Source organism: Talaromyces amestolkiae (assembly GCF_001896365.1).
Source record: "Talaromyces amestolkiae strain CIB chromosome Unknown scaffold22.1, whole genome shotgun sequence".
NCBI classification, from domain to species: Eukaryota; Fungi; Ascomycota; class Eurotiomycetes; order Eurotiales; family Trichocomaceae; genus Talaromyces; species Talaromyces amestolkiae.
Window position 1 is genome coordinate 228,523 of NW_024468058.1, and position 18,740 is coordinate 247,262.

General features: G+C 45.1%; 3 protein-coding genes across 3 annotated transcripts; 2 read left to right on the forward strand and 1 right to left on the reverse strand.

The window, feature by feature from the left end:
* Positions 1-5,406: 5,406 nt before the first annotated feature.
* BHQ10_009057 (uncharacterized protein) lies at positions 5,407-6,878 on the reverse strand (the record flags this gene model as incomplete). Its single annotated transcript, XM_040881931.1, has 3 exons — positions 5,407-5,674; positions 5,738-6,031; positions 6,097-6,878. 3 exons carry the CDS (start codon positions 6,876-6,878, stop codon positions 5,407-5,409), a joined length of 1,344 nt encoding a protein of 447 aa, XP_040737559.1.
* A 5,718-nt stretch (positions 6,879-12,596) lies between these two features.
* Positions 12,597-14,415, forward strand: BHQ10_009058 (uncharacterized protein; the record flags this gene model as incomplete). Its single annotated transcript, XM_040881932.1, has 2 exons — positions 12,597-13,338; positions 13,406-14,415. The coding sequence occupies 2 exons, from the start codon at positions 12,597-12,599 to the stop codon at positions 14,413-14,415; spliced, it is 1,752 nt and encodes a 583-aa protein (XP_040737560.1).
* A 926-nt stretch (positions 14,416-15,341) lies between these two features.
* On the forward strand, positions 15,342-18,201 carry BHQ10_009059 (uncharacterized protein; the record flags this gene model as incomplete). The annotated part of the gene is made up of 4 exons (XM_040881933.1): positions 15,342-15,365; positions 15,433-15,824; positions 15,886-16,753; positions 18,022-18,201. The coding sequence occupies 4 exons, from the start codon at positions 15,342-15,344 to the stop codon at positions 18,199-18,201; spliced, it is 1,464 nt and encodes a 487-aa protein (XP_040737561.1).
* Positions 18,202-18,740: the final 539 nt, after the last annotated feature.

An 18,740-nucleotide genomic window follows, 5' to 3' on the forward strand; every position in this document is an offset into this window, starting at 1 on the left:
ACGAGGAGCTCCGAGGGTGCCCGGGTGGGGTCAACCGTAGTGTATTTATACTCCCTTAGTCCATGCCCTAAAATGCTTATACGCCCCTGATTATGCAATGATAAGTGGGGATGAAAGCTTAACTACACGGAAGGTCTATCAGCCTCTACACTAGAGGTAGAAAGTTGACAGGATTACTTTACCGCTATCCCGAATATGGTGAGCACAGCGCATATATCCACTATCCTGCCCCCATTTCGCCTTATTTGGATCTATGCTGCGCTCTTTGATTAGTGCTAATTATATTTTGGGAATAGTTTCAAGTACTTTGGCCAAGATCGTATTTGATAGTATATGCCAATCAGGTACTTTGCATGTGTTGGTTTCAGTTCCCGGATTTTTATTACCCGAAGACATGTCAAGATATTGTTTTAGTCTTGATTTCATCTGTCAAAAGCTCAAAGGATCAACGATTTTGATACATTCCACATTCCGATTACAGACCCTTCAATTATTTGTCTCCGCCTTGTCGAGATCGGACAATAACAGACATTCAGAGACCTTCTGGGGTCCTCAGATGGATAAGCATGCGGCGCAACGGGGTGTAATTGAAGAACCGATTATCAACAACTCAGGGAATCTCACTAAGTCTCCACACCTTATCAATATCATAATCCGGGGGCTGAATGACGAGATTTTAAGATTCAGCCCCCCATATCAGCGGCTCCAGAAGAAAAGCTTAGTAGCATGTCTGATCGCCGGTCTTCGGTTTGTCGATATGACTTCATAGTCATTTCCATTAGAGATACGGTATCAACATCGTAATCACTAAGCCTTCCCAGCGGAGATATCGCTGACCAACATTTGCCAATATTCCTGGAAACTATCATCAAGTCACCGACGCTAATATAAGGATGGTAGTATGCAGCGCTCACTTTCGAGCTAATGGTACACAAATACATGTGTATACACCGCCTGAAAGATTATATATATGATCAGCTTACTCCCTTTCTTACACTCCCTCCAACCATCTTCATCAGCCATCTCAATCATCATCGGCAAGATGAAATTCGTCATTTTGATTTCCGCCTTGTTTGGCGCCCTCGCCCTGGCCAACCCACTGCCAGAGGAACATTCCCTCGAGGCTCGCCAAGACAGTACCAGTGCTAGTTGCTGGGGACCTTCTACAAACAGCTGTGATGGCGGTACCTGGGACGGAGACCCATGCTGCGTAAGTAGATTCTCTCAATATATCACTATAAAAAGCGAACTTCCTAATGGTGAGCAGCCTCGATAAGCAATCAAACGGAGACGAAAGGCGTAGTGAGGTTGCAGAAGATTGGAAGGAGTGACGGTGCAGGGAATAATAGGCTATAACCGATGTATGGAGTTCCCCTTGTCTTTCACTTGTAGGGGTTTCAGCTCGGCCGGTGTATAGCAGTGAGAGAACGGAATAGAGAATCGTGATTCTTCGACGTCGTACAATACGAAGTTTGTCGCTTGTATCTAGACAAATCCCTTAAAGCTGAGGTTGATCAACTCATTCTGCTCTTTCTCTCATGCCCATTCCTTATCTCCTAAGGTTACTTTCAAAGTACGTTGTAGATTTATGTGTTTTACTACAAATTTATTATCTTAATTGTTAATAATCAGCTACGGAAACTTAAGATATAATGCTAAAAGTAAATTTTGTATTGTATAGTACTGTTGGACTATATTTTGTAATAAAGTGGCTAAATATTGGGGTCAAAAATGGCTGTTTTTGTACGGTATTGGGGTGCGCCGTTCGCAATAAAATCAGTTCAGCTGCATGCATGATAACTGTTCAGTTATTCAGTAGTAGGCGCTAAAGAGCAATATGTCCACGCGAATGCAGAGGCTACACGCCGGTTGACTAGGATCCGAATCCAGAAAAACGGCCCCGTCCTAGTGGGACGAGAGTATTTTAAAGATGAAGATGAAGCTAATCTAATACTACGTCAGAGGCGCCATTCACACTAGTTTCATTACTTCCGGTGTTATTAGGCGGTATGGAAAGATTTACGGTATCATTGTTGCCGGAGTATTTTATTGGGATGTTTCCCGAACCATAGTATCGTCGCGATGAAAGTTAGGATGAGTAATTGGCCACCTCTCAAACTCTCGTATTGCAACTCGATGGGCATCTATATTTGGAGCTAGACAGTAATCTACCGATAATCACGCAGTCGATATCTTTAGCTCTAGTTGGGGCTAGCATGTCACCTGCCGTCCGATGGACATTGAGATTTCATATGTGAGAACACGCTTCTACTACGCTAACTAGATATCCCCCTCAATATTTTGACGATGGCCATTCTTGGAATAAATCAATATATCCCCTTACACAAAGACGAAGAAGACACTGATGATGTGCCGCCCAAATCGAACAATATATCAACCTTCATAATCCCCTTTTTACTCAAGTTATTGGTAGCCCTTGTCCTCGGTTCCGGCTGGATACTGTGGTTTATTCAGAACTCATCAAGCCGAGAATGTGCTCTCCCTTCAGACAAGTTATTTGGTGATAGTGAGTCATACTATGATTTTATACAGTGTCGATTGATAGTTGAAAGGCTGATTGATTGTACGTGGTGACCAAAAGTTCCCTGGAAAGAAGTTGTTCTCGAAAAGGACGATCGGTTTATAAACAGTGATCCTTATGAGTCATATGCAAATAGGAGTATAACGCCATTGTGGAGGGAAATATACTCCGGTAAGTGCCATGGCACAAGTTATATCTTTCTTCATTAGCGGATTTTTAACAGCAGATATATCAAAGGTACGTGGGTTGCCATAGATGACCCATCTATTGGCGGCGCCGCCGGAAAGGGCATGTCTATGATTGACGAGGGCGTTGACCCGGCATCATGGTCACCAACCAGCGAAGGCTTCGGTGTGGCTATACTGCATCAACTACACTGCGTGGTAAGATGCAGAAACCCCGAATCATAAGAAGAACAAGCTCACACGCCCATTAATATATTCTATAGCTCGTCGTCAAGCACTCCCTCCTCGCACTAAAACACAACTATCCTGAAAGCGAAGTTCCGCCGGAGAGTCATCTACACCATTGCATGGAAATCCTCCGACAAGTAAGCTCTTCATCTTTTCATTTATATGTACCAAAGTAGGAGCGCATTACTGATCACTCTCTACTTCTAGGCTATCATGTGCCACGGTGATCTTTCCCTCCAAAAGCCTCATGCCGATGAGAATACACAGGTCTTATCTGGCTTCGGAAACGTTCACCTTTGTCGAGATTGGTCTACAGTTCATCAAGCGGTTATGGCGAAGAGAATTGCGAGGTTGAAGAATGGTAAATGGGTGGATACTTCAATACGTGAGCGTTTATAGCTTTGACTAATTGAAGTGGAATATTTTTTCTTTCAGTTGGCCAAAATTTTCTTCCTATAAACATTTTAGTAATTTATAGATTATGAAGGTCATATTTATATAGTTACAAAGAGTAGAATTATGTCAAACATATCTGCATTATGGAAACATTGATTAACAGTCGTCTGCACCAGATCCTTCACACAAAGTCGCCTCCGTGGTTTCTTTAGTTTATTGTATTCATTCAAGATTAAATTCATACTTACATATTCAGACATAATAGATTCCTCGTTGCACTATCTTTCACTCGAAAAGCGGTCTAAAACATGCCAGCATATGGTTACTAAATGCGTTTTTATTTCATCCCTCGTATACCTAACGGCCCATTTTCAGTCTACATCAACTACAGGAGCAGCAGGCATACTATCATTCCTCACAAATTGTGCAGCGCCAAATCACAGTATACCTATTCCAGACACAATCCAACATAGGGTCTTGCAGACTCTAGCCTCAAACCACCTTTATATAAACAGCCCGTAATGAGTAGACCTAGAGTACAAGAGATTGCCAATATAGTTTAGCTAATCCTATATAATTTTCCCAACAGTGTGGGATGGGTACACTATCATTGATGACTATTTAGTGGCTACTATAATAAAGATGCAGTCTGTAACATAGATTAAGAGGACATAGAATATAAAACCCCAGACCATGGCATCTACTAGGATTTCATATATAAATAGAAAGATGAAATATGCAATAAGGAATAGAATACTAAAGAGATGATAGGTTTTGACAGTACCTATATTGTTGTGTATACATGAAAACAAAGATCTGAATGAGCCTGCCGATAACTCCTTGTATGCTTGTGGCAACGCCAACATCCAGGGTTGGCGTACCAAGACCGATGCCCTCACGATACTGAATATCTAAACCCGGTTTCTGGGTACGAGGACTGGAAAGAAACAGCGGCCACAGAACGGTAAAGGCTCTGCAAAGAAATTGTTTTTAGTCTTCGTCCGTTTCAAGAGAAAGTCGTAAGAAACAGTAAAATGATTGAGAGCACTTGCCCATGTGAAGGTCGAAAAAAGCCTGCGAGCCAAGAGTCTTGAGGAAGCTAAAAGTCCAAATTCCCTTCGAGGACACTGAAATTGATTGTAACTCCACTGGTCTGGCTTGCTCTAAATTCCTCTCATCATCGGATAGAAGCCCGATGGCTTCCATAAGTTCCGCTGCACTCCCACCATCTTCTAAGGTTTCTTGAATGGCCGGCCTATATTTCTATTCTTTCGAGTTGCCAAATTGTCTACTAAGTCTCCGCATCCATGCCTTGAGTATTTTACTTAAGCTTTCCTTGGGTTGTAGATTCTTGGCTGTCTATGCGTTAGTTAGTGAAAAATATATAATAGAGTTTCATCGATATATGAGTGGTTGTTAGTTAACCTAGTAGTTAAAGCGACAAACCTCTACAGTATATACGGTTTCAATAATTCCTAATGTGAACATCAAATCTGCACTGACGAGTGAAGGTAAAGCATATAGAAATCACTGCCACAAATATGTCTTTTGAGCAGCCGTGTTGACCTCAATGTGGCCGGAAAGAGAGCCGGAAAAACCCTCTCTAACTAGAAAATAATGGACGTGTTTGAGATTTTTGGCCTTTGCTTAGGGGGACCGAACAATGAAGCAACATTAAACGACAGTGACAGTCAGGAAAATGCCCGTGTCAGAAAGTTAGGTACGCGAGTAGGGTTAAAGGAACCGTGCATAGTTAAAGGAAAGGTCTCTTGACAAATTCGACGTGGCCAGTTCTATTGGAATTCCCCTTTGGTCCAAGCCTAGGGCTCGACTAACGCTGACTTTTCTTGATTCTGATTATCAGAGCAAGTCACCATCTACCTAGGTACTGCAATTATCATTGCCCATGTCTCTACGATAAGGAGTACCCAATAAGTGTATGTTTAGAAACGTGTTGAAAATTCTCACTATTAAAACAAAACGCTATGCAAGACTCGCTCACTTTTAATACTTCAACGCTGATGCGCAACCTCGCTCCCAGATCAGATGAATAGATCAGGGATAGTACCATGTAGTAACAGCAATAATCACATAGACAAGCACGCAAAGTCCACCTTCCATGTAATTGGATTTGCCGTCACGTAAGAAGTTGCCCACGACGAGAATAGACAGGACAAGCAGGACCACCATGAAGATCTCAAAGTTGAGGTTCATCTCTTTACCCAATCCCCAACCAACCAAAACAACCAAGGGTGCATTGAGTAGGGCCGTTTGAATGGAAGGTCCGAGACAATGGAAAAGAGCAAAGTTGATTTGGTTATCCCTGCATCAAAAACTGTTAGCAGCTGAACAACTAGAATTAATATTCAGGAGGAAGCATAATTACCAAGCTTCATCAATTGCAGTCAAATGCTCGGCCGCCTTTTCGACAAGAGGAACCAGAATCAGACCCATGAAGTTATCCGGCACACCTCGCTCAACGATGGACGGGATCTGTTCGACCAGGAAATACGCCGAAAGAGAGACGAGTGTAAGTGAAACAACAATGGCTAGAATGCTCTCGAAAAGGGTGAGCTTTGGTCGGAAGTGTTCGGTTTCGCCGTCTTCGTCCTTGTTCTCTTCATTTTCGAGGACTTCGTCGAAAATGCTGTTGTGGGTGCGCAAGTTGTACCACAGGAACCTGTTTTCGGTTAACTTGCAAAATCTCAAGCTGGTATTGGTGGGAACGGAAAATGGAAGACGTACATGAAATAAGCACAGAGCAAAATGATCGCAGTAGCTCGACTGACTCTGTTAGTGGTATCCTGAAGCTCTTCGCTCGTGATAGTTCCATCCGTCACCGCGCTCGTCAACGTCGCATGGAAAGCGCTCGGAATCAAAAGTCCAAATCCAGCAACAAGAAGCAAGCCCGACCCAACCTCGCTGACCGCTTCGTGCAATATCTGCTCATCGCGTCTCATACCGCCGAAGAAAAAGCACAGTCCCAAGCAGAGCAATAGATTCGCCAGGATCGAGCCTAGGATGGCCGCCTGAATGACATTGATCAATTCTTCTCCGGTACCGGTCTTGACTAAAACCATGAACAAGATTATCTCTACTGCAGATGTCAATGATGTCTCTAGCAGCACTCCGAAAACACGCGGCAATTTGCGCGCCAATTCTCCTCCTGCGAATCCAAGTAAATTGGCCGTCGGTATTATGGCGATATAGTTAAGCGCAAACACCCAAATATTTAGATCCTTCCTAGCGAATCCCATTGCAATTGCAGCGGGGACAAACGGCCAGAGAACATTAACGATCATCGATAGCGTGCAGGTGCTCCGAAAGCAAATGTGGAAGAAATGCAATGGATCGAACCCTGTCCTCCCACTTTCGCCGGTCGATTGTACTCGAAAGAGGCCCAAGACTCGCGGGTGTTTCTTCTCATCGTTTGCGATTTCGGCATCTTTCTGGTGTTGCGGAAGGGTCTCATGGGTCGCTGTCTGATTGATTTCGTCGTCGGCGCGACGTTGACGGAGCAAAGACATTTCGTCGATCGTCCTTTCGAAAGGTCATGTAATTGTAGCTTCGGTCTTTCGCGTGATTTCGAGCTTTATGGAGTGTGAACTGATTTTCCTGATCTATTGCGAAAATTCGAGTCTATTGCACCCCGCGACAAATGTCAGATGTATCTCAACAAATTGCTGCTCAAAATGATCACTTACACGCTTGACATCAGTGACCGGAGTCAATATTAGCAGTCGGAATCAAAATATTCAGCTCCACAGGCAACACAAGGACCGGAAAATAGACATGGAGAAAGGAAAAACAAAAATCTATTGTTCAAGTTAAACACATCTTTAATTCCTCGTCAGGAGAGACACGAGAAGTAAAAAAAGGCAACAAAAGCAAAAGATCCATAATGCCATGCAAAAAAGTATTCAGCTCCGTCGCACGCAGCACAGCCTTGTCTGCTTCATGTCATCGTTGTGGAGTTACGGGACTCCCAGCTCCCTCCTCTTTTTCCTCATTGATGTACAGTGTGCAGCTTGGCGTCGATGAGTTGTTACTTTTCCGAGCTCTCAGCGTTCTTGGCTTTGCCAATTCCAGGGAGAAAATACGGGCTTGACAGGAGTCGCGCGGATCTGGATTGGCTCGCTGGCAAATTAGTGCGGCCCTTGGCGGGCTGGGCCGTGGGGGAACCGAGCGACGGTCTCGTCTAATGTGGCTCGCTTTTGCTAAGAAACAAACAATTGGATTAGAGCTGACCTGGATCGAGGATCGGCGTGAGATTATCTACTCACTTCTGCGGTTCGGTGATCATTGAAGATGGAGAAATCTTAGAAAATAATAATGCTAGTCCATCGGTCTCACGAATCAAGTCCCTGATGACAGACATCTGGACGATTCCGGACAATTGATCGATCGACCTCTCTCGTTAGTTTGGTTTGTTTGGTGTCCGCGATTGTGCATCTGAACGCATCTCTTCTCTAAGATCGGCAGATATGATGGATGTCTTCTGTACAGTTGGAAGAGAGTATTCTCTTTTCAATCTCCTGAAGAAAATTCTATAAATCGAATAGAGCTAGACGCTAATTGTCAGATGAGATTTCCATTTCGCCTTGTACGTCTTTCGGAAACTGCTGACGATCCCTGATCAAAGCCCGGTCGCACAAGAACTTGAGCGACATCAAAATTATAAAAAGCAATTGAGTTAAAGATAGCATTCAGTGGTGGAATTGTCACGAAACTGCTTCGATTAGATTTGTCTTTGGATTGTCGACAATATCCGGACCTCAGCGATGCCTCTACCCTTACCCTTACCCTAGAATTATCACTATACCCTAGGGCATAGAACGACCCTAGTCAACCACGAACAGTTTCTGAGACACAAGCTCTGTTCATAACTGTTAGTGAATTAGCGAATTCGAAGTCAGGCTCAAAGTATTGTATCATTACCGCCCTATGATCTCACATGGTAACGCTTCAGAACCTTGGAGTTTCTCGTGATCCTTTTGACTCGCCCCGGTATCTCAGTTTGCGCTGTACCGTGCCGCATTTGCGCATCTGGGGGAAAAGAGTCCGAGTCAATGTCGCATAATTGTCGGACAAGTGGCACACGCCAAAACACGAACAAGGGTGTCCCGGATTACCCCAGAAGCAGCCAACGGTCAGACCACTGTGCTCCATGTGTACGTACATTATCTTGTCTTGCGGAGACTCGTAAATATGGAAATGTTGGATACGCGAATCACAGACTCGGCTGGGGTTTCTGACTGGCTGTCTACTCCGTACCTAGTAAGTAGCTAAGCCGAAATTTGAGGAGATATTCCTGATTTCCCTCACCGGTATCTTTGTTCCCCGCTTAATCATTTGAGGATCGGTCGGGGTAACAAGGAGGGCCCCTTCAAAGCCTGGATTCTGTTGGTTGTCGCCCGTTTTTGTCCTTTGTTGCCTAGCAATTTGGATTCATTTGTCAGTCAATAATCAGGCAGAAGCAGAGGTTGCCTGACACCGATGCACGGGCATCCAGCGATTGCCCTTAGGCACTATTGCAGACCGTACGGCTACGTAGCGAGACGTTCGGATGACTCCGCTGAGTCCGTCCACGGAGCTACATAGTAGGGGATTGAAGCCGTCTCTGCCGTCTTGGCGGCTCGTAAATGGTGCCATCTTCGGTCCGGCCATCGGAAATCATACACAATCTTTCTCGTGAAATGTGGATGGAAGGATTCATACAGCCCATTCCGAAGATAAACGAGCTCAGAAACTGGGAAGATTTGCCGAAATATCCCGTTGACAGGGGATGGTCACTCTACCCGAGTTTCTATCCCGTGATATGTACGAATTTTCACCTACTCTATTCTACGCCCTTGATTGCATCAATGTCCTAGTGTCTTTCGGCAAGACATCTCGGTATTCCGTGAGACATTTGGTCAGGCGGATAAAGATACAAGCCGGTCTCCTCCGCGAAATCTCCACGTGATGGGGTTCTCGAGAAGAATCTGGAAAAGCCATCGAGTCTTCGTACTCCGTATTCTGTACGTCCTTGCAAACTAGAGAAACACACTATGATCAGAACGGATTGTGGAGTAAACATAGAATACGCTTCTTATACTAGCGCGTTTTACTTACTAGCGCAGAAGTAGACATAGACTGTGTATCTCTATTGGCTCAAACGGCCTCTTCACTTATCCACTCACCGGAATTGATTGCGTGGCTTTACGAAGGCCTTTCGAGTAAAGCGTTCTCCATACTCCAGCTTTGGGGAATGCCAATGCGGGCGCACCAGAATTCCTGGGTGGCGGGAGTGTCTAGACTTCATTTTTCCCTCTTTTAATTTAGGACTGTTGTGTTCGAGTAGTAAAAATACTCCAAATACATCATTAATTTTCTCATATTTATGGCGGTACCGATAGTGTGGAGCCATTCGCACTTAGTATCGCATGTAGGCGTCTAGAATGAATACATTTCGATCAGTCATCCTGTCTTCCAACCGAGCAGCTCGGCTAGTTCACGATTTGACTTTGCTAAGCCGAAGACTAGGAAACATACGAGCTACGTATTGATCAAGAAGGGCATTCAGGTCCCAAGGGTTTTCCCCCTTTCGCGGCGCCATGATCGTATATTTCATCGTACAACCAACATGGGGAAATAAGAACTCTAATAGAAATAACTTTTCCCTGGTTAAGCATACTTCGCAACGCGTAAACGCCGCGAGAAACTTTCTGTGGATCCGTGGTTTGGCTTTTGCCATGGCTTGGAAGAAGGGCTGAAAAGAGGCGCTAGAAAAATGCGGAGATCCGAAAATGAGAGAATAAGAAACTTTACTGGCAGCCATGATCGATCCGAGAAGTAAGATGATGTCTGATTCAATGTCCGATCACAGAACTGTCTCGACTTCCCAAGACTTGCCACGTGAGAGTATTTCCACAATTCGGATCAAAGTCCCCCTTTTATGGGGAAAATTTTCTTCGGTTCCAAGATGCCATTTTCTCGGAGAAATGTCTTGGATATACGGAGGGAATGGGGTCTCCACAATATATGGTGTTCGGCCCATAAGTTAGTCTGTCCAATAGATGAGGTGCACTCGATAAAAACGCTATTATAGGACAATACGACATGATAATACTAGATACGTCTAGTAAGTATTAACACGAATCATAACGGACTTCATGCCTTGAAGTAGAAAGGCTCTTGTTTAGCGTCTAACAGATTCCTGAATCGCTGACCTTCACTAGAAGGAAATAGATACCGGAAAATGGTTTAACCAACCCAATAAATTCTCACTGAAGTCCCTTCGACTCTCAGCTTAAAGCGGTTTCAAGTGGCAAGACGTACGCAGTCAGCTGCTAGAAACAGCCGAGCAACCGATCAATTACATATTCAAAGTTCACTCAAACTTAATAAAAATGCTTGAAATTGCTTGTGAGTGCCAAATGGGACTAAGCTTTTCCAAGACTAGATTGACATTGGCCAAGATTTCTTGGAAGGGGGCTAGAAACAGTCACACAGGTTTAATTAGTACAACTCCATAATTAACTCGTCAGAATATAGTTACTCAGCGCGTACTGGATACGCGGTAATACACAATCGCTATCCTGCTCTGCTCGTAGTGTAACCTCAACTTCGAGCCGGTGCAACGTCGCGCGAAGCACAGACAGAGACACCATCTTGCCTTCATTGCTGCATTGCTCATTGTCTTGGGGGTTGACAACATCGAGATGCAGACCCCGTGCTCATGCATCTTGCATGAGAAACTAAATCAATAATATAAGCGTTAATAATATATATATGGCAACCGTGCGACTGCGAAAAGCAGAACAAACTCATCAACGCGAAACAGACCTCGGAAAGTCGTCGCTAACTCGGACTGGCTAGTTGATCGCTTCTGCCAAAAAGTAGGCCTTCGACTATTCGTCGATTCGAAGTAGCGTGTTGATGTACACGTACGAACTTTGTGACCCCCAAAGATCGAACTAGTAATTTAGTATACTGTACTACTCTGGAGACGGTTTAGTCCCTCATGCAAAAACCACACGGGCATAAATGAATCGACTAATCAATGCTCAAATTCTCTGATTTGAGCGTTAATCCTTACAGAAGCCTTCTCGGTTCGGCCCATAAAAGACAAGATTGGACTGAATCCAAAGCGTTGACCAGGGGACGACCAAGGAAGCCACCAACCAGTGGCAACGACCAATCTCCGACAATAGACCGTAGTCAAGAACGGCTTATCCGCGCAAAACAAGCGAATATCATGGGGGGCTGGCTAGTGCGCCTTCTTCGTACAGGGTGTAAATCATTGGCTGATTGGCGGCTGAGAAGGGTGAACAGTATTTCGACAATTGTGTTGCAAAGTTATGTCACATGTCACTGCAGGAAACAAGAACTAATTGATGACAGTTGAATGAGAACAGGGTAAAAAGGTTTTAGTAGTCTAATCTAGAGCTCGGAATAACGAGTCAGGTCGGTACGTAGCCATACGTGGCGACTATGTATTTTTTTCTCTCCAATGCCAACTCGGTATGACTCGGTAGACAGTTCCACGGGAACAATGCCGAACTGAGAAGTGTGTCGCCGAACGACAAGAGTAAACTTGCCAACTTGAAAGGAGACTATGTCGTACTAGGAATGGGCTCTTCTACTAGGGGAAATCATGCTATGCCACGAGCGGCTCGTGGCATGGAGTCACATCGACCACACAACAGTTAGGACCAATCAACATCGGAAACTTCAAACAAAGCGCGTCGATGAAAGGACGCTAGAAATGCCCTTCTGTATGCATCATTGGTCGAGTTTGAAAGGAACGGGAATTGCGTCCAGTAGTCTTGTCACGAAAGATTGGTACGTACCAGTACAGACATAAGTTACAGGAACTTGGGGTTTTGAAACGAGTACATGGGTCTCCGCATGGGACTAGGGTGTCTTTTCTTGCCTAGCTATGGAGTACGGAGTCCTCCAGATGGGGAAGATGGAAAAGTCAACGCAGCGGCCATGTAACCTAGAAACCCACGGGAAAGTTAAAAAAAAATATGCGTATATCACACGAGAGAAAATTAGGACTGTCACATTGGTCTGGGGTCACCCCCAGGCGTTTATAAAATAGTCCTCGTACCCCCGGGTTTGGTGCTCGTTTTTTCCTCCGTCGTGTGCTCCTCCCCTTCTCTTCTCTATTGTTCCAGTTAAAGCTGTGAGCTTGGAGAGAACCAAGATCAGTCAATCTACCTCACACAACACCACAGCAACAGCAGGGCGAAATCATCATGCCCGGCCTTTTCGAAAAAACCAAGGCCAAGGAGGCAAAGACCTCACAGTCTTTGGTTGGTCGCCAAAATGCCTCCAAGCCTCACGGTCTCGCTGGTATGCTCAAGAATCCCTACGTGGCCTTGACTTGTGTTTTCGTCTCCCTCGGTTGTATGATGTACGGATACGATCAAGGTGTCATGGGTCCTATCCTGGTCATGGAGAACTTCCAGAACCACTTCCCCGGCCTCATGAGCTCCAACATTCAAGGATGGCTCGTTTCTGCCCTTGAATTGGGTGCCTGGGCTGGTGCTCTTTTCAACGGTTACTTGTCCGACGCCATTTCCCGTAAGTACAGTATGATGTTTGCTGTGCTCGTCTTCACCCTCGGAACTGGTCTTCAAGCCGGTGCTCAGTCACCAGCCTACTTCTTCGCCGGTCGTATCATCGGTGGTTTCGGTATTGGTATGTTCTCCATGGTCATTCCATTGTACCAGGCCGAGGTCGCCCCTCCCGAACTCCGTGGTTCTTTGGTCTCCCTTCAGCAACTCTCAATCACCATCGGTACCACCATTGCTTTCTGGCTCGACTTTGGTTTCTCCTATATTGGTAGCAACCAGTGCAAGCCCGAAGGTATTGCCAACCCCTACGACTCCACAGGAAGCTATAATTACGAGCAGAACCACACCCATGGTTGCACTGGCCAGAAGACTGTTTCCTGGCGTGTACCTTTGGCCTTGCAGTTGATCCCTGCTTGGGTTTGTAAGTCAATCTCAGTGATTCTTTGTTTTTGCTCGGATGTTAATCTAATCTTTGTTCACTTGTATAGTGTTTTTCGGCCTGTTCTTCTTCCCCTTCTCCCCTCGTTGGTTGATGTTGAAGCACCGTGAGGAAGAAGCTCGTTCCGCCCTCAGCAGACTCCGCCGCCTCGACCCTCAAGACCCTCTCCTCACCGCCGAATTCTTGGAAATCAAGGCTGCCGTTATGTTCGACGAAGAAACCGAAGCTGAGTTGGTCGGCAGTGGTGGTCTCCTTGCTCCCTGGAAGGCCCTCTTCGCCCCTAACATGCTCAAGCGTGTCGTCTTGGGAAGTGGTATGATGGTTTGCCAGCAGTTCACTGGTATCAACGCTGTTCTGTACTATGCTCCTCAGATCTTCAAGTCTTTCGGTTTCTCTTCCACTACCACTGATCTCCTCGCTACCGGTGTCACTGGTATCTTGCAGATCATCTTCACCCTCCCTGCCGTCTTCTTCTTGGACAAGTTCGGTCGTAAGACTTTCCTGATTGTCGGTGCTATTGGTATGTTCATCTGCCACGTCATCGTCGCCTCCGTTGAGGGTGTCTACAAGCCCCAGTGGGACAAGGGCGAGCATCTCGCTGTCACTCAGGGTTGGGTTGCCATTGTCTTCATCTGGCTCTTCGCTGTCAACTTCGCCTACTCCTGGGGTCCCGTCGCATGGGTCCTTGCTCAGGAAATCTTCCCCGCCAGTATGCGTTCTCGTGGTGTTGCCATCGTCGCTTCCACTAACTGGATGTTCAACTTCATCATTGGTCTTACCACCAAGGACATGCTTGACTCCATGAAGTACGGTACCTATATCTTCTTCGCCATCTTCTCTCTCGGTGGTGGTTTCTTCATCTGGCAATTCTTCCCCGAAACCAAGGACAAGACCCTCGAGGAACTCGATGTCTTCTTCGGTGGTGACATGGGCAGCATTGCCAACAAGGACCGTGAGCGCATGACTCGCATCTACGAGGAATTGGGATTGGCCTATGCTACCGAAGTCTCTGACCTTAAGGTCGATGAGAAGGCTACTATTGCCGCCCACGAGGAGTAAATTTAGTTTCTTGATTTTCAGGCCATTCATATGATTGGAGATGAGAGAAACTTTATCTACGCCACCTACCCAGTATTACTTAATCTATAACTCTATATATTGAATTTGATATCACATTCATTTGTTGTCATTCGACTCCCGTCATCTCTGCCAATCTGTACACCGTAGTTTGTATTTCACATTTTCGCCCGACGAATATGTGGCGCTCTTTAAGACTGTAGCTTAATATCCACGACAATTTCAAATGTGTAAGCAACACCACGCGAAACATGACCTTAAATCTGACCGGTATTACTAACTTCAACAGGACGGAAATGCGAAATGCCATAAACCATCTCCATTTTGGGCTATTCTCCTACATTGATCAGGTCCAAGTTAAAAGGCTGGGCCCTGTCAATAAAGTACGAGCCATGATAATTGCCGGGAGTTTCGACGCTTGAATCTTAGGATTTAAGCAACATACCTGAAGAACATACGTACTTCTTTCAATTGTACATGTTTCACCAAGAACTGTTTCGGACCGCTCATTGCATCCATTTATTGCAGCAATTGGATTGTTTGAGGAGGTTTGTCCCCGAGTCAACAACCCTTTGTCTCCCTGTTTTTCAAGAAAAGTCGGAAGATTTATAGCGCGTAAGCTATGCAGGTATACGCTCTAAGATGCAATTCGAGGAATATGGCCTCAATTTCAAGAGACACCAGAGAGAAATGAGAAGATAAATAAAAGCAGAGCTTGCTCTTTCAAATAAATGTACTTGTAAAACTCAGTAAGTTCAAAAACAACGCCAACAATACATTTGAAAGCCCGAGATCTTGTTCACTATCAGACAACTCAGTCGAGGCATCTTCAGATACGCTCAGAGGGAAAGATGAGCTCTTCGGATCGATGGGGCTCAGGACCCCCTTTAGCCCTTCTGCCACCGGAGATGGTGACTGCAATCGTTCAAGATGTTAGTCATAAAGACCCTCGATTGGAAAATTAACATATACAATACTAACTGGGTTCTGGGTTCTTAGTTACCACTGAAGGATATCATATCTCTCGCACAGACTAGTAGGCTTATGCATCAACGTATGATCCCTTTTCTGTATCCCGTGGTGGAAATATATCGAGAAGTCCGCCCATATATCGACACGAACGCTCCGGACCTTGACTTGGCGGAGTACGAAAGATCATTTTTTCAGGAAGACGGTTCGAAGGACTCGTTATCAATATTGAGTCTCATGAAGGATTTGAGGATCTTGCCTCAACCGTGGTACTTCCAACGATGCGGTATAGAGAGATATATTGCTGGTAGGAGCAATATCGCAGATCCTCAGTCCCAACATACTGGTATTCTTGCAACACTGGCTTCAATAGGGAGGCAGATTTTTCCTAATATCCGCCCAGGCCAACTGAGCCGCTTTTCGTACGTATTGCAATTGATTGATACTGATGGGAACGGATCAGTTGCTGATCATCTTCAACAGATGGATGTTAGGTTACTGCATGCCACCAGAAGTCCTTGGACCGCTGGGCTATATTACCATTAATCAGTCGAATCTCAAGTCCCTTTCGCTGGTGGTGGATGGCGCATGCCGTGCAAACGGTCTTGAGGGGCTTGCTCACCTCAAGAATCTCCGTCATTTCTCGTGGCGCGGAGTTGTCGCGAAACGGAATTTCCACCTCTTCCGCAAGGTTGTCGAACATAACGCCCACCATCTTGTCTCTCTCGACGTGGAAGTGGTGCGCCACTATAATCAGCGACTTGTAGCTGATATTCAAATGGACTTAATCTGGCTCGGACTGTTGATTCCACCAATCAGATTCAGGGGAAACCTTGAGAAGTTATCCACAGAGCCGATTACGAATGAATTCCGACTCAAATCACTCGTATCTCTGTCCCTGCGCAATGTTTCGCTTCTTGCTTGGGGCCCCGGCGACGAATTGACTTTTGATCCGGCAAAGTTGACAGTTTTGAGGCTCGACTATTGCCCCAAGACTCTCCGTTTTTTTGAAACGTGGGAAACTCGAGATCACGGCTTCTCACTTCGATCTTTTGGTGGGATCATTGATGAGAACTGGGGAAGGCGTGCATACTTTCCGCTGGAAGATTTGCTTGATAAATACGACAGCCAATTGGAGGAACTATATCTCAGTATCAATGTGAACCTTGGAGTGGAGATAGATTTCGACGCTTACTGGCCCGAACTAAAACGCCTTGTCCTCAGCTTCTTCAGCCAGGGACTAGGCGTTCGAACTGAGTCCAGTCTTCCAGATCGATTTGTTGTTCGGTTAATCCTGCGAGCCTTACCGGGCTTAGAAGGATTCGCTTTCTCGAGGTCTCCCTCATTGATTGTAAGTTAACATGAACGAGGACTCCGTCCTCATTCACCCTCCTTCTTATTTTTTTTTCTGTCGTCGACACATACGCTAACACTAAAGCAACAAGTACAAATCCCTTCGGAACGAGGGGCCCTTTGAAGGCCTCAGAGCTATCCATTTCCGAGGATCGATGGCCCTGCAAGACATGCACCCAATGGTGGACCTCAGTTGTTCAACCAAGATCATAATCGACTCAATAAAAATATACGAGAGGTACCAAAGTAATAATAAAGCAGCTGTTCTATTATCAGAGCTGGTTGACTTCGCAACCTGGGCGTTCGACTGTACCAATTTCCCCAATCTCGAAATTATAGGAATGGGTGAATTCTATCATTTCATCCATGAAGAGCCCGATTATGTTGTTCTTCGTCGGAGAGCTGATTTACCACGATACAGCCAAGGGCGTGTAGAACCACTATTGCAAGCCTTTAATGAATATCGGAGGATTGACTCCACTCCCATGATACCCTTTGAGTTTCTGAATCCCCGTGACCCACGAACCTGGGAAGGCTTGCAGGTATACCGTGAGATGTTCCACGCGAATTTCCCTCAAAATCCATGGGATGGGAATATCTAAGACAGGCCGGCTTGACAAGAGAGAGCCATCTCATACTTTCCAGCTTATATCAAGATGGCTTAAATTGCATTTCTTGAGGAAGTCGCGAACTCTTATCTCGTAAGAACCACATTCTCACCACATTCTCAACAGACAACAAATCCAAACGAGAAGCATAATTAGATCTGGAAGTACAACCGGAAATTCTATGTTTTTCACAAGAAATGCTACCACACGCATTAGATATGTACAGTCAAGTCGATCTATACTGGTGCTAGATACCAATATTGAGCTACGATATACCCGATTAACAAATTCTGATATCATATCTGTAGTGAGTTTCTAAACCTTTAGCTAATGTGCTAAATCAATATCAGCATAGATTGGTTTTTGTGGCACTGAGTAGCCCAGTTTACATGATATTGTTCCCACAAAGCCAATTCCCAATGCGATCAATGCGGATAACTCCATTATCCATGACTTTCACGTGCAGAACGCCCCTGTTTCCCAATCCATTATTGCAGAAGCCTTGCGCTCCTACGCCGAACTGAAGCGTTGTATGTTGAGTTCAATTGAACACGATTTAAATGGAAACTCGATGCCAGAATCAGTGGACCAAAACCATCGCAACTTTGGTAAGCAAAATCTCCAATGGCTCTCGATTGTGATACTGACTCAGACATAGGATGATTCCCAGAAGGCCAAGGAGACTTTAAAGTACTATGCCGATGTACTACAATCGGAGGGATTTCGGGTGCATGTTGACGATGCTAACGCGGATCTGACACCGTTCTATTTCGACGAGAACAAATCTTCTGGTAACCGCGAGCCGAAGAGGGCATTCTTGCAGTTGCTACCACAGTGAATTTGACTTGTCGAGGATTTACGACTGAACATGGTGAGAATAGGCCGGAAATTTTCATGGATGCGCACTCCGGAATCGTATAGAGTTTTTTATTGGCCGGGCTTCTTGATGTGGCCACTAGGAAAAAAGAATGTTGATGTATACAAAGCCTGAGGATCACTACTCTAAAAGGTCTTCACACCAGAAAAGGATTTTCTCGATAAATAAAAACATTGACAAATGATTTGATACATACAAAGACCAATTCAATAGTTCGATCTTAGCTAACTTCCTTTTCAAGAAACAAGAAAAAAGTACCCCGCTTCTCACAATCAAAGAACCGGTGGAGTACTTTCTTAGGAGCTTATCGGACCCTTCGGAGTATATATTAGCAACAGCTCTCTTTGATCTATTTACCAATGGATTTCATAACTGGAGTCGCTTTATCGCGTCTCATGCATGCATGATGGAGCAAGGGTCCCTGGACGATAATGGATTAAGCGACTTGACTATTGATTTAAGGAACGGCGTAGCTCTTAGCTGAGCTTTATTCTTTCCAT